Source organism: Akebia trifoliata, chromosome 4 (genome assembly GCF_017979445.1).
Source record: "Akebia trifoliata isolate Shusen 1 chromosome 4, ASM1797944v1, whole genome shotgun sequence".
Lineage (NCBI taxonomy): Eukaryota > Viridiplantae > Streptophyta > Magnoliopsida > Ranunculales > Lardizabalaceae > Akebia > Akebia trifoliata.
In genome coordinates, this window is record NC_141378.1 from 18,581,969 (window position 1) to 18,605,974 (window position 24,006).

Genomic DNA, 24,006 nt, shown 5'->3' on the forward strand with positions numbered 1-24,006 from the left:
CATAAAAATTATGAGAGGGAAACATGTTGTGGTCGTTGTCGAGAGTCCTATCACATCGACCTCCATGGAGCATCATGGTGTGGGAGAAGTGACAAGAGTTAGTACTTCCACTAAAATGGATGCATGTGAAGGAGAGGGTATATTTGTGGTCCACTTCAAGGGAGGAGAGGGTTTTGGTTTTAGTTCTTTTCTAACATGCTTGGAGGATCAAGGGGACCCTCAACCTAATTTTTGGATTTTTAAGTACTATGTATTTTTCATAATGTATTTTTAATTTTTTTTTTCGACCAATAATACATACATAAGTAATAATTTGCCTATCCGAACTATTTAATTAACTTTTTGCCTTACTATTTAATTTTTACAACCAATAATGCATACATACCTCCTAGTTTAGATCTTGACTCCAAATTAGTCACTATTTTTAATTCTAAAATCTATAAAGCTAGCTGATTTTTTGGTGTTTGTAATGTTTTAATAGATATGAATTGATCCAAATAAATAGTGCCCATGATGTCTGAATTGATAAAATTTTCGAAACAATCCTTGGTTCGATTATTATATTTGGATGGATAAATCAAGATGATTTTTTGAGTAACATTATAAAAGAGTAAATTTGTCATTTATAATCTTAAAAAATTGGATATCGTGCCCAGACTCTTGGAAACTTTTTAAGTCTTTCAAAAGATATGAATGTTTCACTTCATTCAATTAATGAAAGAATAAAAATAAAAAAATTTAATTTCAAAATAGAGCGACCACAGTGGGAGTCGAACCCACGACCTTTTGATCCGAAGTCAAACGCGCTAATCCACTGCGCTATGCGGTCATTTCTGAAACTCTTTGTCACAAAAATTTATAAAACAATTAAATAAAAGGAAGAACCTTTTCCTATGGCATCACCAGATAATCAAGAAATGGAGGGATCCTCCTCTCCCAACTAAGCCTCAAACGATCTTTGAGTCAAATATAATTTGAAATGGGAGAAAAAACACAAGCTTCCTGGGACCATTATAGATTTTTTAGGTGAATCCCTAAATATATTTTACCATTTTAGTCATACATCATATGTTATCATGGTTTTAAATCTCGCCTGAGTCATCTCAGTATCGTCCACGAACGAGATGGATAGACAAGGCATCTCACATATGCAAAATCTCGCGAGACAAACTAGATGACTTGGATGATATTTTGAAAAAAAATATTATTTGTATATATATGGGGAGCATTTAAGGGACAGAAGTTAAAAAACATATGTAAAAACAATCATTTTTCAAAATATGGGTTAAAAGTTTCGGATTGAAATGATTTTTTGTGAGGATGATCTCTATAATAAGAAGATCATCCTAACAAAAAATCAACCCAATCTGAACCTTCAAACCCCATCAAAAGTAATTTAGAATGTAGACTATTGATTTTTTACCAATAATTTGTAAATCACTTTGATGGATTTAAAAGTTTCATAGAATCCATCCTCACAAAAAATCAGCTCAATCCGAAATTTTTACCCTAAATTTTGAAAAATAATTGTTTTTGCATATGTTTTTACTTATGTGCCTTGAACGCCCCCACCCCCATATTATTATTTATAAAAAATAATATTTAAATTAGATTGAAAGTGTTGACTTGCTAGGAGAAATAAAATAGAGACTACCCTAAAGATGAGAAGATGTTCCTAGGGATTATGTAAGTTCTCTAAGATCTATACATATCCTATGAAGACTTTGTTTTTTCTCCTATCTCGACCACACATTTGATAATCAGCACAAACACATCCGATGATAAACATTTTGACTATTAGAGCTCCCTTCATAGAATTGTAGATCCGTTGTTTCAGGATACACAAGTACAAATCCTTATGATTTTGTACAATTTTGTGAAAGGAGCATACAAAAAAGTGAGTTAGATTATGAGACTCTTCTTATTATTTTCAAATGATATAAAAAATAAAGGAAAAAAAATCTAAAAAAATAATATAATCTTGACTGGTTATAATCATCAAACAAATTGAGTTGACCCAAAAGAGTTCATACTTGCTCGAGTTTTAAAACATGGGAATTAGGGAAAGAGCCCTGATCTTGAGGAACTAAAAACCACTATGACAAAGCGTGGTTCGAGAATAATTTGGTAAGAAAGCTCTGGAAAAAAAAGAAGGCAAAGGTTGATGAAGTCTAGAAAACATTGGATAAATTAAAAAGTATAAATAATTATTTTAAGTATAAATATATATATATTAAATAAAAAATAATACTTAAAAATGTGAAAAATAAAAATAATTCGTGAATTTGTTCTGTAAAAAACGGGATTAAATCACGACTAAAATCATAGGGTGTTTCAAAAACTTCGTAGTTTTTTGAAAAAATCATGATTTAATATACAAATATTAGATTTACTCGCGACTTTTTAATAAATCACAGATTTGTATCGCTATGCTTAGAACAACAATCCAATCCACAATCTACTGTATTGGAACCTAAGATCCTTGTCAGGTGCTACAGTGCACATTTCAACTCTAGACTTCCACTTTCAGCTTATTTACATATAGACACTAAAATAACACGTGGAGGCTTACCAGGACGTCTAGCATGTTGAGCACATAAGTTGTCAACCAATAGGATATCCCCCTTTTGCCACATCAGATCCACACAATTTTCTTCAAGTACTTGCTTGTAGGCATCCAAGGCTTCAGATGGAAAGTGGGTCCCATCTCCAAAGGTGGCGTTGACATCATTTTCATAGCTAGTGTAGCCTGAGATGGTGTTGAACCAAACCTTCCTTCCTCCAAATTCCCTTATAGGATTCATAGGTCCGTACACAAACTCTGCACTGCCGTCCTTGTTGAAGTTTACTGGGCTCTACCAAAAACCAACACAAATTAAATTGGATTTCACATGTTACCCTCTTCACTCGGATGAAGTAATGAAAGAAGAAGTCATTGTTAGTAGTAACGATTTATAAAGATACATCGTTTCGTACATGTCGAAACCTAATATTAAAGATCCAGAGTCAGCTAAACAAATCGAGTTCCTCCACTTAACTCAAAAGTCAGCCAAACGAATCATTTTTTAAATTAATATATAAAAACTCTTGCAAAATAAATACAATTAGTAAATTTAGGGGTTTTTTTAATCAAATTATAGAATCGGATTCTCAATTCTGATTGTGGATTATCATAATTAGATTATAGAAACCAATTTTCAGAATCCAAAATTTTGTTTGATTGACACCATTCTTGAAAATTGATCTTCTGGAAAAAAAAATTACTTGATTGACATTGTAAGATTAAAAATATTTGTCCCAGAGATTAAAGACAACGAATTATTGAAAGAAAATCCAAAGATCTTTAGAAGGAGATTGAGAAATAGGGCATTTAGTTCATGTTCTATTAGTGTGTGAGAATCATGAGAAATAGTCTAAGAATTGTTTTTGAGCCATAATCAAATTCTAGAATCCGAATCTAAAGTCATATCTTTGTGGATGGAAAATGAGTGGAAAAATGATTTCCCTTGAAAATTGAAAGTGGTTTATAGTTTCACGTTTAATCCCATCCTTAAAACTAAAAAATGAACTCTCTTGTTGACATTTTTCAATGTGCCAACAAAAAGTCGAATTCATTTTTCCAATGGAATTACATGATCATTAATTTTCAAAGGAACTCATATTACCTTGAAAATGAATTCCAACACCAATAAGTCGCCAATTCTAGAAATCATCATTCAGGTTGTATATTATTCTTATATATCATAGTATTTTATTTTATTTTTTTCAGAGGAAAATATTTGTGTACCTATTTCTTGCTTCAACTTGGTCTTCAGTTTGTAGAAATGATTGCCATGTCTTGCTATTGATTTTGCCAAAATTATTCTTTGTCGGGGTCTTCAAACGGAAAACATATCCTATTTCTGATAACTTTGTAACGAATTCTGGCACCTTTTCTACCATCTTTTCTACTATAATGTGGCTAGGCACTATCGATGTTTGGCCACCTTCTGGAGATGGTTGTGAACAAAAGAAAAATATCTTGGAAGGGAATTGTTTTATCTGCAATCACATGTCAGTCATTAGGAGATCATAACTTTTTTACGTTGATTGCCAATTTGATATAATTCTCTCCCTTTATCTAGGTTTGGGATCGACAATGTAGTGTAAATGGAGAATTTATAGTCTAACACAACTTTTTCTTAAATCGTGATAAACTAACACTCTTTTTTGTACGCTCTCTGACCTGACAGTTCACTTAATCATAAATCTATGTTCTTGTGTATCCCGAACCGAAGGATCTATGATTCCTTGAAGGGAGCATACGACTAGCGTCAAATTATCACGACTCATTTTTCTTCTAATATTTCAAATACCAAGATTAAATATGATGTATGAGGTATAGATAACTACTATATGTTAATATATGAGTCATTTTTCACAGATATACTTGTCGACTCAACTCGATTGGATTTTGAAATGACTGAGTCCCAAATCTCGATGGAACCAAGTCATCAAGTCGACTAAAAAATTATTGAGTCAACTTGTCCCACGTATCCCAATCCAAATTATAAAAGTTCAAACTTATTTGGCGGTTTGTATCTTTTGTTTGAAGGCCAAAAAACAGAAACGAGAAAACAATTGCACATAAATTACAAGGTGACATTCACAATGAAAGAAATGGTTGAACCTGACGAATAGAGTTTACATACCAGACATAGTCTACATATGTAGGCCCACCAAAAATAGACTCCAACATTTTCTTTAAGAAATGTATTATTTTAGAGTCCTGATTATATGACTCGCCAGTTGGCATACTTAATCTACTCCCTGACATGAACAAGTTCGGGAATTGTAAATCTATATACGTCTTGGGATACACAACTCCCTTGAGATACCATTTTTATGGGGAAGTGCAATTGTGTATCCCCAAGCATACAAGTCTACGGTTCCAAACTTGTCATGTCAAGGAGTCAATTGAGCATGTCACCTGATGAGTCATATTATCACGACTCTATTTTATTAGTGATCGTTGTATAAGCTAAATTAAGGGTACACCATAATTTTTATTTTGTGAAAATATTCTTGAAATGTATTTATTATTTTGTTTTTAGTTCAAAAAGTAAAAGTATTTTGGTTATTATTGTATAATAGTATATTTGTAAGTATAAAAGAACTTTTCTATCTTCAATCCATAGTTGAGGCGACTATTCATTAAATACATGATTGAGATAGGAGGAAAAACAAAATTTTCATAGACATCAATTCTTATTATCTAGGGATTATGGAAAATTTTTAGAGATACATTTTTCTTGAGAATCACCAACATCTTAATCGTCTGATTGATGAAGAATCTCAAAGTAGGGTTGAGGATGGGAATGTCAAGGACTCCTGAGAAAAATGTATCCCTTGGAAAAATGTATTGATTTCTAGAAAATCTGTTTTTCCTCTTACGGTCTAATCGTTTGTTTGATGGATGGCCTTAGAAAACACTAACCTCAACCTACAGGTGAGGTTCTCCATCAACATGACTGTTGGGATATTAAGGGTTCTTAAGAAATAGTATACTATTAATACATTTCTAGAAGATTGGAACCGAACTCGAAAATATTTGCATTTTTCCTCAAATCCCAATGATCATGTTGATGTAGAGAGACTAGAAAAGTTCTTTTTTCTTTTTTATTGTAATAATTTAACTAACCCACTTGGCACACTTAATCAACTCTCTTGATGGGACAAATCCAAGATACACGTTTTTATGGGGAAGTGTGTCATGTATCCTGAGGCATATAGATCTATGGCTTCTGAACATATCACGTCAAGGGAGTGATTAAGTGTGCCACGTAGGATAGTTAGATTATTGTAATTCTTTTTTTTTTTCCCACTATTTTGGAAAAGTATGTATCATGTAAAAACCTAAATATTATTGTCTTTAATTATCATATATTTTCAAGAAATTTTTATATAATTAACTTTATGAACGATACGATACTAACTAACGTCCCCAAGAAGCATTAAAGGTATAATAACGAACCTGTGCCATCTCATGATGAAAGTTGATAAATTGATCAGGAGGGGCTTGATTGGCAGTGTAGACCCAGTCAGCAACCTTGACACGTGTGGCCCCTAGATACCCCATCTCCTCCCATCCAAAAGCCTGCACCACACGTCCAAAATCACTCGCTGAGCACACATTGAATCCCCTAAACAAAATTGCAGAGTGACGTTTCAGTAACTCACACAACCACTCACCCTTTTCTCTCACCATCTCTATCAACTCATCTGTACCCCACTCTTCCAACTCACCACCAACACCATCACCATCACCTTTAGGAGGGTTTAGTGTCTTTGGGAACACCACACCTCCAAATACCTTCTCTTCTTCAATCTTTCCTTCTACAAATTCCATTCTCTCTCTCTCTCTCTCTCCTCTCTCTCTCTCTCGATTTATAGATGCATGTGGAATTAAAAGTTTTAATAGTGGCAAATATGGACAAAGTGGGTATGGACAACCCACTTTGTAAAATCTTTTTTTCTTAATACCCATTCACCTTGAAAATGATGGGGGCACCTGGAGAAAATGGTGAACTAAAATGGTCAAGATTGACGATTGTAACAAGGTCGACTTAAATGGTGATCTTGATGATTCAAATTCAAACAACGAGATCAATGATTTACAATCTTTGTTTTCAACGGTTATAAAAGGTGATCTCGACAATTGGACTAGAAGTCGATCTCAACAATTTGAATCATCGATCTCACTAATTGAAAGGTAGGGCTCAAATGGCTTTAAGAAAGAAAATGTTTATTAGATGGCTTATGATTTTCTGATTCGTTTTTTTTTTCATTTGGTTAATACTCGGTTGACATGGCAAGGGTACAAAATCAAAGATCGTTTTTCTTATGTATCCCGAAGAAAATGATCTATGATTTTGTGCCCATATCAGGTCAGTCGGGTATTGATCGAGTGAAAAAAAAAATCGAGTCAGAAAATCAGAACTCTTACTAGATATAGACCTTTAAGTTGTCACGAAAAAAATTACGGGGAATTTAGAAAGAAGTCCCTCCAAAGGGTGCATTAATTAATTTCCCTCCAATCTATGGTTTGGTCTCTAAACCACATCAATGGACAGCCCCACCCCATGTCCAACTACATATCAAAAGCTAACATGATTGGCAATTTAGGGCCACATAAATTTTTTATTGGGTGATTCCATCCATCTTTATGGTACTTAAATCCAATGGTTATAAATCACCAAGTAGTTGATTTTGATATTTTGGTAGCTATCAATGGATCCAAGGGAATCTGCCACCGATGACGACACATGTCCTTAGGATTTCCCATCCGATCCATCGAATTTTTTATACTACATCGACAATTACAAGGAAACCATTAGAGCATAAGTTTAGGATTCATGTACTATGAGGTAGAATGCACATATATTACAAAAATTAGAATTTAGTTGAGATTAATTTTTTTTAAATTAATTAAATAATTATTTGAAAATTTTTAAATAGATAATATAATTATAGTTATAACATTATAATTTAATGTATTACAAAGATATTTTAATTTGTAATTTAAAATATTAATAATGGAGATTTTAAATTTTCATCGGATGATTATATCATTATAATATTGAAGATTAAATGGGTATTTTTTATATTTGTAACAATTTAAATTTTATTAGACCCTTATCTCATTATAACATTGAAGTGTAAAATAATATTTTTGATATATTAAGTGAGGAAGAGGAGAGATAATGTGAGTCAAGGAAATATCAAGTTATTTACACTGTTCATTTTAATTCACAAAACACGTTTTTCCAATGAATTCATCACTTTTATAATCATTGAATCCGTAGATAAATTACCAATGAGATCATTGATATGGCAAAATCACTGGTATTTTATTAGTGAATTCGTAGATTATAAAAGTCACTCGAAAAACTTGTTTTTGAAATTAAAATGAATAATGTGCCAAACTCGAAATTTCATCATATTTAATACACGAAAGGGAGATTAACCCATTAAAATAAAAATAATAAATCAATGACTAAGATTAAGTAAGAGTTGGGGTGCCAATAGAAACTCTCTTTCTCTCTTTTGGATTCCTATTTGTTACATTTAGCATTTTATATGAGCCTAATCCTATAATTGCAAACAATTGAAAAGTTGTTTGAATGTGCTTAATTAAATGCTTTGTAATGATGAGGTAATAACTTGAACCAAGCTTTTTTTTAATGTTTGAATGATGTGCTGTAATCTATAATTAGGGGGTGAAAAATAATTTAAAAGGTTAGGGTGTGATAATTAAAAATTAGGGTGCCAATAGCAGTTCTTTTAAAAAGACATCAGTTATTTCTTAAACTTTCATCAAATTTCAAGAATATTACTAACAGTGAATCATGTATAATGCATCAAGACAATTTCCAATCCTTCGAACCCAATCCAATTAATCACACAAAGGTATCATCATCAAACACCCTGGAATTCGAAATCCACCAATTTGCCTAAAATTACAACGATCTACTACGATAACAGATACACTTAATTATTAAATTGCAAGGATGAGAAAGCAGATTGATCTTAGAAGGTTTTCCAATGTGTTTGTTTGTTTGTTTTTTTTTTTTTTTTTAAATTTCCCAAAAAATATTATCTTTCTTGACGTTTGATGAATCAAGTGTAGAACATGACTGGGTTTGATAAGGGAAAAACAATATAGGGTTGTTATTGTACAAAAACTTAGAATTTTCTATCCAAAATCAACTTTCGGGGAAAAAATGAAAATACTATTTCAATCCTATCTGAAAAAGAAAAGCAAAACAAAAAAGAAGATAGCGATGAACCTTTGATTAATGGAGATCAAAACAAGGTATTGCTTCTGCTGATATATCGATTCAACGAACTTGATGTGTGAGGGTTTACAACTGGGAACAAAGAACCTATTCATCTGATGACAACGGAAAAGAATCATCACGTTTTTTCATCTGTTATGCATTGCCTTCTCATTGGAGAAGGAATCGGAGTCACGAACCAAAACAACTCAACCTCAATTTTGAACGAAAAAAATAAAATAAATAAATTTGATTCATTTTTTACCATCAGATTTACCCTAAATCACAAAAACATAATCTTCCTCTTCTTCTTCCCTACCACCATCACCACCGTCGAGCCTCTCTCTTCCTTCTTCCCCTTTTCTGGTATTTTTCTCAAATGTACTCAAACACAAAAACTTGTTTTTTTACCATCCTACCTATTTTCCCATGGATTTGGAATTTCATTCAATCAAACAGATCTTTAGGAACACAACCACAACTCGAGAAAATTCTCACACACTTGTGTTAAAATTGGAAGCACGATCTACTCTTCAAGCCTGGGTACAAATGTAGATTCCCTCCTTATTTATAAACTTTGGTTGGGGGTGGGAGTTCAAGGTTTTCTAAGTTAAAATAGTTGAAAGAGAACTTTATATCTATTTACATTTCTTAAATAAACCTAAAATTTCTTAACATTTCATAGAATTCTCCACAACCTTGGGTATTCTAGAGCTTTGCAAGTCCCTAAATCCAGTCTGCTAAAGAAATATCTAAAAGATTTTATTATTTATATGGAACACCACTATAACTTTTTAGAGTTAGTCCACATTTTTCTAAGAACTCTTCGTGCCTTTCTGAGAGTTTCTAGTTTTTCTAAAAAAATGTTTTAATCTTCCCCAGCCCGAAATCCATAAATTGAGAGGGAATCCGCGCTTGTGCCCAACCAAATCTTCAAAGTTCAACACAAGTGCGTGAAAATTCTCTTTTGAGTATGAATGTGCACCTATATTGAACCGACTCCTAAGACACTTGGGGTAAGACTAACTTGAACTAGATTGTGGGAATTAATTTAAATGTCGCACAGGCACTAGATAATGAGGGACTAGGTTCGTGGCATAAAATTACAAACTCTAATTTCCACACTTATGTCACCAATAAAAAAAAATTTAAAAACAAAGACTAACTGAAATGCCATACTGGGGTTGAGTGAGTTATATGTAATGGAAAATTTTAATTGTGGTTTCATCGTCATCAAAGCCTTATCCCAAAGTTTTGGGCCTGACTAAAGGAATGTGAAACACGGCTTGCTATTGTTATTGTATACATATCCGCTTGCCTTCCAGTATCTCGATCCATGTATCTCGATCCATGTTCATATTCTTTCTAACTAGAACGGTAATCTGTCTCACTTCTTTAAACATGCCAAAACCATCTCAATTAACATTGGAAGACTGCAGCGTTAAGATGTACCCTCTAGACTCTTCACATCCCCATCTACATCAGCCCATATTCCCCCTCCCTTATATAGGACTCTCCTATGACTGATAGTTGTAAAAAATGTTGAATTTTCGGTACTACGTTTAACATAAGGCAACAATAGTTGTGGCATTCTAGAAATTGTAATACTTAAGTCTTTCTATACCAATATCCTCGACAATTTTCATCATTCTTCCAACACCACCACTTGGTATAGTTTCCATAGGTTTGGACCAATAACAGAAGCCATGTTAGTTTCCATGGAATATCTACTCCACTGGAGGGAATTTCTGAGGACGTTCTCAATTGGATAATCATAATAAAAAACCATACTACTTATTGGGAAAAAAAAAGAAAAAGATTGATTTTTTATGTAAATCCATATGTTGGCTCCTTGGAATCATCACTAAAACCCTGCATGTGAACCACATGTACCACTATAGGACCCAGGCGGACTGTCCTCAATGTCTTACAAATTGGTACCTTAGTTGTCAACTTTGTACTCAGTGTGTCTGAATCCCGAATCAGTCGATCCACATATCAAATGATAAGAGATTCAAGTTCTAACTCTTCAACCATAACAGGCTAGTTCCTTGTTACAGAGTGACATTCATAAAGTTGGACATAAAGACTATCCACCAAAACAGGTTTCTTTTTATACAATTCCTATCTAAGAGAATAATTCAGTCTAAACAAGTAGGAAGGGCTTCTTACTTAACCTTTTCTCAGATGCTCTTCGGGTTTCCTCCTATCTTCAAGTCATGCATTGAAACCTTTTCAGAATCGCCCCTGCATCAACCCATACTAGTGTGTTAAAACCGACCTTCACCTAAGCAAAAGAACTAGAAACATTGAAAAGGGATGAGACCAAAAAAGGAACTACCCAACAAGAGTCAAACAAGGCTAAGAAACGAGACCAAAGAAGCCAAGTGAAAGGGCAACGCAATAGAAGGTGGTTTACTGATTCACCATTTGCTTTGCAAATGAAACAAAAACTCGGCAGGACAAGTCCTTTTTTATCATGTAATTACATATTGTTGGGCCAATTGCGGAAAAATCTTACCAAACAAGAAAAAGATAAAACAACTATTAAAATAGAACACTTCTCCTATAAAAGTATCACTTTACTTCGCTAATATGCAAAGGGATCTGCATGGTTAAAGGTTCAAGACCAATAAATTTATCAAATGCATTGATCTTCAACAGTAGCTCAATATAAAACACAATAAAAAGACTAAATTCATACTTGGTCATTCCCCATTTGTCCTGTGGGATTGTAGTTCTTTTGCTCTCCTTGCGTGCCATCCCTCTCATGAACCTGTGAGAACCTTTGCCCATCTCCTTGTGCGGGATAATTCTGCCCATAGCCAACACCAGATCCTTGATTATATTCTCCACCGGGTGGAGGGCCAAAATTCCTGTTATCTCCTCTCATATCACTATGATTGGGAGGTGCATAATCCCTTCGATCTCCTTGAGTGAAACCCCTCCGTTCTTGAGAATAATAATTTCCTTGATCCCCTTGGTTGTAGCCCCTCTGATATGAAGGCATTGGATCTCTTCCTGCAGAAGCATAATCCCTATTGCCCATTGGCACGGAATCTCTACGTTCTCCTTGTCCAGTTGGACCATAATTTTGTTGCGGTGTGTAGTTCTGTTGTGCACCATAGTTCCTTCCATCTCCTTGCATAGGACCCTGTCGATCGTACTGTTGGTAACCTTGTTGCGTTGGCATCGTGTCTCTCTGTTGTGCACCATAGTTCCTTCCATCTCCTTGCATAGAGCCCTGGCGATCATATGGTTGGTTCCCTTGTTGCATTTGTGCCGGATCTCTAGGCCTATCGTACCTTTGCCGATCATAATTTCGATTTCGGTCCCCATACCTTCCTTGTCTTCCATACTGAACTGGCGGAGGCCTAGGTATGATTGTACCGTTGATGTATTTGTCACCTAATAATTACATAGGAATGGCATAAATTCAAAAAGACTGACATAATAACTCGATTAACCAGTCCTTACATTACACACATGATTTCAAATCTCAGTTTGATGGCTCAGATCCATGGACGAGAGCGAGTTGTCTCGGACGAGTAAACTCATCTTGAAAGAGATAAACCATTTAACTCTGTTTATAATTATTTTCATATAAATACATATGAATAAATAATTATATATATATATATATATATATATATATGGGAGCGGTTCGGCAGCCATAAAGTTTGCCAAGTTTGGTGCCAAACATTTTTTGTAAATCACTTTTGATGGGGTTAGAAGTTTTGGAATAGGCTGATTTTTTGTGAGAATAATCTCTACGGTGAAGAGATCATCCTCACAAAAAATCAGCTCATTTTGAAACTTCTAACCCTAGTTTACAAGTTGAAGAATCGTGGACCGTCCAATTTTTGTAAATCACTTTTGATGGGGTTAGAAGTTTTGGAATAGGCTGATTTTTTGTGAGGATGATCTCTATGATGAGGAGATCATCCTCACCAAAAATCAGCCTATTCCAAAGCTTCTAACCCATATTTTGAAAAATGTTTGGTACCAAACTTGGCAAACTTTAGGGCTGCTGAACCATCCCCTATATATATATATATATATATATATATATATTATAAAATAAGAAAGATTAGAAGATGTTTTATTATAAAATAATATGTTATTAAGATAATAAATGTTTAAATTCAAAAAAAATAATTTTTTCAATTAAAATATAGAAAATCCCAATTGACTCGGATGAGTATTAACAACTCGGTCAAGATTTTCAAAATATCATCCAAGTCAACTCGTTTATCTTGTGAGATTATGCAGATGTGACACGTCATGTCTATCCATCTTGTTCATGGATGATACCAAGATGACTCGGGCATGTTATCTTGGTCTCAGACGAGTCACGGCTTCAGTTTCAACAAGCAGATAGACTTCTGCTTCTCTATTCCCCATAAGAATCAAAAAGGATTTTATAGGGAGAAAAATTGAAAGGTCCTACCTCCATACTCCTTATTCACTGGATCAATGTACGAATCTGGCAAGATAAAAACAACTCCTGGAAGACCTGATCAAAGCATAGATGGAAGCATATATTAGAAACCCAATCTCATAGTTTGCAGAAAACGCAAAACTACAGAAGCATACCTCTGAACTTCTCAGACATTTCTTCTGTCATCACAGCCTGAAATCCATTGTAAGTTGTTGTGCTACAAGCATACATTCTCTTTTTTGCTTCTTCAACACTGACTCATACATAACATTTCTTAAATTAGCCCAATCATTTTAAATATTGGGTTCCAAACATCAAAGTTATCCAAATCTAACAACTATAAATGTGATAAATTTGGGGGTCCAACTCAAAACCAATTGGCGATGAGTGGAGAGGCCTAGGAGCTTATAAGGAGAGAGACAAGGCAACAAGTGTTCAATGTGAGTCTAAACTCAACACGCCCCCTCATGTGTGGGCCGGACTGGGCCAAAGCATGTGGAGATATGAATTGGGTGGCGTGAAGGAGAGAAAGGCCTGCTCTGATACCATGATAAATTTGGGGGTCCAACCCAAAACCAATTCGTGATGAGTGGAGAGGCCCAAGAGCTTATAAGGAAAGAGAAAAGGCAATGAGTGCCTGATGTTGGACTAAACTCACTAAACTCAACAACATGCTGAAGCAAACCAAGGAACATTGCAAGAAAACTGAACATAATTTTTTCAATGGGGACAATAGAACATTTTATAGCAAAATTGGAAAATGTGCGAAGCAAAACAGTTGAGAAACACCATTATAAGTTTTTCCAGACTGAAAGTTTACCACACTAAATTAGAGGAAAGATTGTGGCACTTGCATTAATGCAAAAATTTGGCCACTCACCTGCATTATTTGAAACATGTCTAGGTGAGGAGTGTTGGTAATTTGCATGGGCAACATGGGAGTGGCGTGCCAATAGGACGAGCCCAGTGCGTGGTTTTTGATATTTTTTAGGCCCAGCACGGCCTGATTGAATAATTCAATTCATGCCTGCAGGGCCCACAGTGACACCCCTAATCCCCAAAATACGATCCAATAAATGGTGACAAAATTGGTGATTTTTTAAAGAAAATTCGTGCTTTTTTTCAAAAAATCTCCAAGTTTTATTATTATTAAATAATAATCAATGATGTAATCGAAGGTATTTTGGGGGGAAAAAAGTCATATCTTATTTTTATTGTGTTATTTTATCATTTAATTTATGAAATATGTATTTTTTACATTTTTATACTTGAAAAAATAATTTTTATATTTATTTAATACGATGTTTTTCTGAAGTTTTCTCTTGCCAAATTATACCTGAACCCCGACTTTATCACTATGATCCAATGGGCACGTACCCAACAATAAGGGTGAGTGACTATCTTTCTTGCACTCATATGAGTGCTGCTGCTAGAACTTCTTCTCACTGAATTTTGCTAACTAACAACCCGCTTTGTGAGGTTCAAAGAAAATCCAGTGATCAGCCAAAAAAAAAATTAATAATACACAAATGAATAGATTGGATAGCAACAAAATTAAGTCGCGATTAATTAACTGATCTAATTTTCGCATAGGTGGTCCTCCAGTGGCCTTTCCACTTTGCAATCTATAATGTCAAGACAGATCATTGGAATAGCTTATGTGGTTAATGACCCATATCCTATCAAGTAGTTATCAATTCTATATGTTTGGTCACAAATCACAATACTCCAAAAAAACAACAAAAAAGTTCATTAATTGACAATTCAAGTAATCTCATCGGTATAATTACAGCCCGATACTACATTTCAAAATTGATGTAATATTAAATATGATTGAGAACTTTTACAAAACCACTAACCCATCTAACATCATAAATAAAAATAAAATTTTTTGCGGCCCAATACTACATTTCAAAATTGATGTCAAAACAGATCGTTGGAATAGCTTATGTGGTTAATGACCCATATCCTATCCAATAGTTATCAATTCTATATGGTTGGTCACAAATCACAATTCTCAAAAAAAAAAAAAAAAAAAAAAAGTTCATTAATTGAGAATTCAAATAATCTCCTCGGTATACTTACGGCCCGATACTACATTTCAAAATTGATGTACTATTAAATATGATTGAGAACTTTTACAAAACCAATAACCCATCTAACATCATAAATAAAAATCAAAATTTTTGCTTTACATTATAAATTCTGGCTTGGAAAACAGATTATCCACTCAAAACTAATAGAAATTGTGATATTCAACCATTTTACCTTCCAACGACCTTAGCGAGAGTTTGAACATAAGTCTCGACCATCTCTTCTGGGGTGGGTTTTGGGTCTTTGGGGAAATCCATGGTGATGAGCCAATGATTGTAATCGCAGCCCTCAAAGAGGATCGTATCTGGCGATATCTTGTCATCATCATTATATGAAGATCTCGATGATGCAGAAGACAATGAGGTTGATCGAAACCACAGAGATTGGATCCTGAGATGATTTCTAGGGTTTTGAGGAACAATGGGTGGTGATGAAATGTGGGATTGTAAAAGAGAAGATGAAGAAGCAATTGCAGAGAGCGAACGATGGTGTTTGAGAAGAGAAGATGAGAGGGTTAAGGCTCGGCGAAGGCGTAGTGAGGAGTAAGCCATGGATGGTTGCCAAGCGAAGATGGCTTTTCTAGGGTTTAGGGTTTTGGCAGGTGGAATTCGCGGATTAAAGCCCGACTCCAAAGAGGATGAGAGGGCTTATTGAAAGGGGGCAGCTATTTGCACACACCGAAATGGCTCATCGCACCCACTTAAATGACTTGTATTTTAGAAAAAATAAAATAACATAAAATTATCATTACACCCTTACGTTTTGGCTTATTGCACCCACCACCTACTCTTCTTTTTCTTCATTTTCATCTCCTTCTAAGATTGTGAGACGTTGAATCAATGAAGATTATGTTTTAAGTTATTTTAATTTTTTGATTTTTGATTTTTTTACTTTTTTGTAAATCACCATTAAAACCTTAAAATGATGATTTTGAATCGAAGAACTCGAAAAAAATGTGATAGATCTGTTCGATAGGTACCTACTAAACAAAATTTTCTACCAAACATTACAAAATCAATTTTTGGTAAGTACCTATCAAATCTTACAAAATAAATTCAATAGGTACCTATCGATCAAAACTTTCTCATGTGAATGGTTTCGACTTTATAGAAAGTATTTAGGGTAAGAAATATAAGTAAGATTATTGCTTAAAACTCTCATTAAAATCTTTCTAGATGTGAAGATGAAAAAGTATATGAGAGAGAGAGAGAGAGAGAGAGAAATGATTTGATACCTTTAAATGAGTAAAATAAACAAAATATATTTAATAGGTGTGTGTAAATAGTCCCCTTCCAATTGAAATGTCCTCGTAGTTCAGATTTCTTCTCTACAATTAGGGGATTCTTCAAATGGTTTTAAAATCTGGTATCTCATCTTGCTTTGCTCCAAGAAATATCGAGTTGACTCATCCAATCATCCCATTTATTGTTTATAATTATGTTAAATTAGAATGTCGCATGGGCAAACACACGTGTGTCAAAAAACTTATTTGTAATATAAAATATTAACTCAAGGGTTTTTTTAATATGGTAAATTACATTTTGCCCCTATAGGTTTGCATAATTTCATATTGAACCCTAATGTTTTGATAATTGAACTTACCTCCCCTTTCACTAACAGTCTTAAAATTCAGATGTTATTTTATTAATTTACCTTTTTATTATTACAAAAAATAACTTTTAAAACAATAATTAAAAATGCCTCGTCCAAGCATTCACATTCTTAAGTATGAACCCATTTTTTTTATTGGGATATTTTTGTTTATCAAGAAAAATAATATTAAAAAAAAAAGGATAAAATAATCTTTTTTTAAATAAAAATCATTTTTTAAATGTTTGGTTGGCCTCAATTAGATGGAATGGAGGTAAACAAGCCCCTTAGATAATTATAAGGGAAATAAGTGAAATTATCAAAACTTTAGGGGGTCAACATAAAATTATACCAAACTACATGGGATCAAAGTGTAATTTACCCTTTGGTATATTACTTAGTAAAAAAAGAATATTTTGTAATTTTGGAAACGAAAGGCTGCAATTTTTTTAATTTTTATTTTCGAAAACGAATCTCATTACATCAGATTTAAATATAACAATGGGGACATTTATGACCACTCAAATTTTGCTATGGAACCACTTCTACTCTGCCTTCTTTCATTATAATAGTAAAGAAAACACAAAGTGACTTGGTCGATATTAAGTCCCTAAGGGTTGGACCTTAGACTAGACATATATCCCTATTGGACCTAAGTTGTCTAAGCACAAATCATGTCTTATCGTGATTTTGTTGGTTTGAATTTATTTTTTGGATTCTAAAAATAATAAATTCATGCACTTTTTTAAATCATTTAGAACAGTTTGATATTGAGGGTCTATACTCTATAGTTGAAAAAATAATTAGAGATGAAAGTAAACTTATCACATTATAATATATTTTGGTCATTTTCTATTATAAAATCATACATTTAATCATAAATAATTTACATATATAAAATATATTAACAACGGGTAAGGTTGGACGTTGCTATGTCTTGACTGGCCTATATTTAATGAGTTCAAAATTTTGAGCCCAACCTAACTTTTGAAGGATCAAGATCAAGGTCTTAACCCATGTTTTTTCGGATGGAACGGTTTAGCAAGCATAACTGACCCCTACCAATATACATTCCTGAGACAATATGCAAGTATTTGGACCTATTTACAAGACAAGACAAGCCAAGCCAAGCCAAGCCAAGCCAAGCCAAGCAAATCCGCATTTAGGACATGTAGATTGTCATGTTGGTCCAAATGACATCTCAGCTAGGGCTACAACTTGGGTAGGCCAATCCGAACCCAATCTTGGGTTAGGTCTAGGCATAATTAACTCGGGTTTAACGGTAAAACAACGCCCGTTTGGCTCAAATCGGATTGGGTTCAGGTATGGGTATCAACCAACTCGAATTGTTCGAACCCAAGCTTAATATGGTTATAATTTAAAAGTGTGTATATATATATATATATATATGTATATATATACTTGTCAAAAATAATGTCAAAAATATATGACATAAATAATGTGTGATTATTTTCATCAAATAAATAACTGCTTTCATTATGAATGCTTTTTGTTTAAGTGTATTTACATATTGTCATTATATTAAAATTATAAAAGTTTTTCTTTTGTTGAAAATTTCTATTATCAATAAAAATGATTGTTTTAGTTAATCTACTTATTCTTCTTTACTTTTCTTTAATTTGCTTATAATTTTATGTATTATTTTTACGATAAATAATTGTAAATTTTAAGTTCTTTTACCTAGCACTTATCTTTATATAAACCATTTCAATACTAGATTACCTAGTATTAATAAAAAATGAATTGACCAACCCGAACAACCAGACTAACCTAACTTGGGTACGGTTTGATACTTATCAAGTTAGGGTTGGGCACATGTTGATCCCCAACCCAACTGAGTTGTAGTCCTAATCTCAGCCCTCTAAATTTCATGATCTATGGTATGACTTTGTTTTTTTTAACATTCTTTTTTCTAAACTTTAAAAAAAATTACACACTACATCCATGTGACAGTCGATCGTGTTTTTGAGTGTCACATGAACGTGCGATCCATATATATATATAAGTGATCCTTTGGTCAATATAAATCATATGATATATTTATCATAAATATAATATAATATAATTATGGCAAACGGTCCTACACACCTACTAGAAACCCACTCTATGGGCTGGGCTAAAACCCGGCCCATTAACATCCCTAGTTAAGATAGAAATCAGCCGCCCTCCGTAGACTTCTGCAAGGACTTTCGTCCTTTCCAACACTTTTGTAAGTTTTAAGAGACTCTTTAAACCTTGATGGCCTTAAAAGCTAAATATAGACCGGAACTTGGATTACTGAGTAAGCTAAGTATGTCAGACACCATTGTTTTATATCCAGGTCCAAGCATGGGACACGTGGCATCCATGGTGAACCTAGCCAAGCTAATCCTCCGTCACCACTTCTCCGTCACCATCCTCCTCGCAAGCGGACACGTGGACATCTCTTACATACACCGAATTTCCCAAACTACCCCTCTCATCACCTTCCACTATCTCCCTCCTCTCACCTTCCGTCCTAACTGTACTCCCACTCCTTTAGAACTCATAAGCCTCAACGACCATAACCTCCTCCACGCCATCCAAACCATCTCTCAAACCTCAACCGTCCGATCTCTCATCTCCGCACTTTCCACAGCCGTCCACGTGGCATCCCAACTCAACATCCCCTTTTACAGCTACTTCACCTCTTGTGCAGCAACTCTCGCTGTGTTGCTTTACTTCCCTACACTTCACAACAACTCCACCCAAAGCTTCAAAGACCAAACCTCCACTTTTCTCCAATTACCAGGTTTGCCCCTAATCCGAGCCTCCTACATGCCCGAACCTCTGCTAGACAGAGAGACCCAAGCCTACCAGTACTTCTTGGATTATACCAACAATCTCCCCAAATCTAAGGGTATTTTAGTAAATTCCTTCATCCCTCTCGAACCAAAACCCATCAAAGCCATATCTGATGGATTATGCATTCCTGATGGTCCGGTTCCACCCGTTCGTTACATAGGACCGTTGATTAACACTGAAGATCGAACGGTCGATGGACAAGATGATGGATCGGAGTGTCTGAGTTGGCTCAGTGATCAACCGAGTCGAAGTGTTGTGTTTCTTTCTTTTGGAAGCAAAGGCAGATTCTCAGCGGAACAGGTGATGGAGATCGCAACCGGGTTGGAGAATTGCGGGTACCGGTTCTTTTGGGTGGTTCGGAGTCCTCCAAACGAGTCGAATAATTCTGACCCGGATTTGGATGTTTTATTACCAAACGGGTTCTTGGATCGGACCAAAGACCGGGGACTTGTTGTAAAGTCATGGGCACCACAAGTGGCGATACTGAGTTCGGAATCGGTGGGTGGGTTTGTGACTCACTGTGGTTGGAACTCGGTTATGGAATCGATTTGTGCTGGGGTGCCGATGGTGGCTTGGCCTCTGTACGCGGAGCAACATTTGAATCGGGTGGTTTTGGTGGAGGAAATGAAGCTTGCGATTTCAATGGAGGAATCGGAAGATGGGTTCGTGAACGCTGCCGAGTTAGAGAAACGAGTGAGTGAGTTGATGGACTCGGAAAATGGAAGAGAACTCAGAGAACGAAGTTTGAAAATGAGGGAGAGTGCGTTGGCCGCGTGGACTCAAAACGGGTCATCAAAGATGGAGTTTACCGAGTTGATTGAGTCGTGGAAGCGAGGATGATACTATAGTGTGGGTCCCACTTCATGCTGAATTATACTCTCTCTTGTATTTGTATAAAGATAAATGTGTTACTCAAATCTAAAATAATTTACCAAAGAAAAATAAAAGAATTACCATGCCACAACAACTTTGATATTTTATTTTAATATAATGCTTTTCTATGATGCCCCCCCCCCCTCTCTGACATACGTCCCAATCATTGAACCGTAGATCATTTGCATTGGGATATGTATACTCATACTTTTTGTGTATCTCAAGGTAAATGATTTACGATTTTGTAAAAGGGGCGTCAGATTATCACAATTCTTTATTTTATTAATAATTTATATTTAAATATGAAATTTTTTCTTAATTTTCTCTAATCAAAATGTGTCATGTAGACACTGTATGTTGTTATAGGAATAGGACACCGACACCACTATAGACCGCGACTCTTTGTAATTTTGTATTGCTTATTATCGCTAAGTTTAACGATTAGTTGTTGTCAAAAGATAATGGTAAAAATGTAAAAGTGCATGTGACCCATCTCAATGTAAGTTCCTAGTATTGTTTTTTTAAATTTTTGGAAAATTACTTGAAGGATTCTATCGAAGGAATTTATTTCTAAATAGACCCTAAGTTGATATTTAGTGAATTTTTTATTTCTTAATAGTTCCTCATTATCGATGTCCTCACAACATTTTTATTTGTTGTTAAGTTTACAATTTTTATTGTCGAGTTCTCTATTTTTATTTACTGTCAAACTTGAAGCTTTTTATTTATTGTTGAGTTCACCATATTTTAAATAAAAAAATGGTGAACTCGACACTGGTAAAATCTACTCATTTTTTATTTTCAAGTTTTTTCAACTAAAATACATGGAAAGATCGATTAAAAATTTGAGATAATGACTTGTTTAGATGATTTCAACCCCAAAAGAATTATTTTTGATTAATTTTTATACAAACACTAAGAAGAAGAAGAAAAAAAATGAAAAAACATAGTTTTTTACACACATCTTCAAAATATTTGAAAAAACTATTGAAAATGACTTTTTCTTTCTCTTAAATCCTTTCCAATGAAATAAAGTATCCGAAACTCGATTGAGATGCCAAAAATTCATTTATTTATTTATGAAAACGATGAGTTAAAATGATTAATGCATTCAATCGTGAGAAATGTAGAAGATGAGGTCTAGGGACTGCTAAGAAAAAAAAAATTACTAAATGAACTATTAAGATATCGCCCAAAATTTAGAAATTATTTAGAAAAAAGTCCCTCCACTAGGGTTCTTTAAGTGACAAAAGATAAAAGATTACCCCCAAGCTAGTCTTATTGTATACATTTTGAACGGATTGTTAAGAGTAATATTTTCATATATATGTGAACAAAAACTAAAGTTGCAGAACCTCAACTTTGCTCGAATGAATTGCAATATTGCTAAAGATTTTTTAAATCAAAAATTTTCACCCGGTTTGTACTCGACTGACGTGGCAAGGACATAGAATCGTTGATCGTTTTTCTTGTGTATCCCGAAGTAAAAGATCTATGGTTCTATACTTGCCACGTTAGTTGCATACCGACCAAGTGAAAATTTTCAAGTCAAAAAATCACGACTCATTGCAATAATTATGTGTAAAGCATAAGGCATGAGGATATTTTAAACAAAGAATATGACGATTCTTTTCGATTATTTAAAAGCCTTGTAAAGAGATAATCAACCAATTTATTTATTTATTTAATTTTTTAAAAGATGGATGATGAGGACAATCACATGCGTAATTATTTTTTTATGCAATGTGAAGTCAATAATATAATAAGAGATATGATATGCTTTGACACAACATTTAAGACCAATAAACAAATAAAAAAAGAAATGAACTCATTTGAGAAATTGTAGGAGTATTTCCAATAAATAACAATTCAAGAGAAATCCGATTGAAAATGATTTTAGTATAGAGTCATGATCATTTGACTCCCCCCCTTGACATACTCCTTCACACCTGACTTGGCATGTGCATAGAATCAGAGATTTTTCCTCAATATACACAATTACACATCCCTATAAATATGTATAGTTGTGTATCCCGAGGGAAAAAAAATATGTGGTTCGATGCACATGTCACGTTAAGAGAGTAGAAGGGAGAGTAAGAAAATCATTTTTCTTTAGTATATCAACGAGAGTGTAACGAAGGGATGAGATATGCTTAGTCAACCCTAGGATTTTGGGATAAGGTTTTATTGTTATTATTATTAATATATTTAAAAAATAAATAATATAGTTAAAATTTAAAAAAATAATAAAATTTAAATTATTTTATATTTTTGTAAATCAAAAAGTTTTATGAATTTTAAATCATAGTGTTGATTTTGAATTACCATTTATTCAAAAAGTATATGCATTGACTTGATATTAATGTGTTAGGTTTTGCATGTGAATGGGTGAGAGGTAGAGTCTACATAAGATGGTGGAATTCGTGTGCACTTTTATTACAAGTAAAGGAAACTAAACGTCTCTTATGGTCAACTTTATTACAGCTAATTCAAAAAGTCAACGACTTGCCAGCTTTTAGCTTTGCTGTTTGTGGGTGTGTTTAGAAGTTAGAACATGGTGGACCCATTGTTGTCCTCGTTAGACTTACCAAATAAACAGGAAAAAAAACCTAACAACATGGTTTTGTGCCCTTTTGGTCCAAGAGATAAATGTGTAAGGGTATCTTATTAATTACATATTAAATAAGTGCTGATTTTGTAACTCAACTTGATAAGGTAACTCAAAAACTCACTGACGTGAAAAGTGTCAAAGCCGTAATTTTTTTTTACTCAGTATACACAATTGCACATGTTTTATGGGGATGTGTAGTTGTGTATCCCAAGGGAAAAATTCTACGATTCTTACAGGGTACATGTCAATTGGGTTTTCGAGTTACTTTGTCAGGTTGAGTTACAAAATCATTACATTAATTAAAATGAAGGGTAGTAGAACCTTCTCCCATGAGGTAAAAACTTTGGAGCGGGCAATCCGTTTCAAAATTTTGAAGAAACCTTCACCATTGGATTACACATGGTATTTCGAAAGAGGTGTTTCAAATTTTGGTGGAAATGTAGGGTTGTGAAATAAATTTAAAATGCCATGTGTTTTGTAATGAGGAGGGTTTCTTCAAAATTTGAAACGGGATCCTCCTATGGGTCCCACCAAGAGATTTTAAGGTAAATCATGACCGACAATTTGAAAATAAGGAAATTAGTTTCTTAAAATAAAATAATAGTTGACGTTGACAACAAACCTTGAATAGCCATTTATGTGAATGAAGACTTCTTCTCTACACCGATAGAGAAGAGAGAAAATATTTGAATCGTTTGTAAAATTTGATGTGGTAGGCCTACAAATGTCCCCTCATT

The 24,006-nt window shown here is 34.0% G+C and overlaps 1 protein-coding gene, 1 non-coding gene and 1 pseudogene across 2 annotated transcripts; 1 reads left to right on the top strand and 2 right to left on the bottom strand.

Annotated features, from left to right (window-relative positions):
• Positions 1–755: 755 nt before the first annotated feature.
• On the bottom strand, positions 756–829 carry TRNAR-UCG (transfer RNA arginine (anticodon UCG)). The gene has a single exon. It is a non-coding gene; the product is annotated as a tRNA-Arg (tRNA).
• A 9,983-nt stretch (positions 830–10,812) lies between these two features.
• MORF1 (multiple organellar RNA editing factor) lies at positions 10,813–16,005 on the bottom strand. Its single transcript, XM_086440184.1, has 5 exons — positions 15,526–16,005; positions 13,413–13,510; positions 13,267–13,332; positions 11,521–12,224; positions 10,813–11,063 (listed from the first exon to the last, which is right to left on the bottom strand). The coding sequence occupies exons 1-5, from the start codon at positions 15,900–15,902 to the stop codon at positions 11,052–11,054; spliced, it is 1,257 nt and encodes a 418-aa protein (XP_086296310.1). The 5' UTR covers positions 15,903–16,005; the 3' UTR covers positions 10,813–11,051.
• Positions 16,006–19,144: 3,139 nt separating this feature from the next.
• Positions 19,145–20,800, top strand: LOC147404303 (UDP-glycosyltransferase 88F3 pseudogene; annotated as a pseudogene).
• Positions 20,801–24,006: the final 3,206 nt, after the last annotated feature.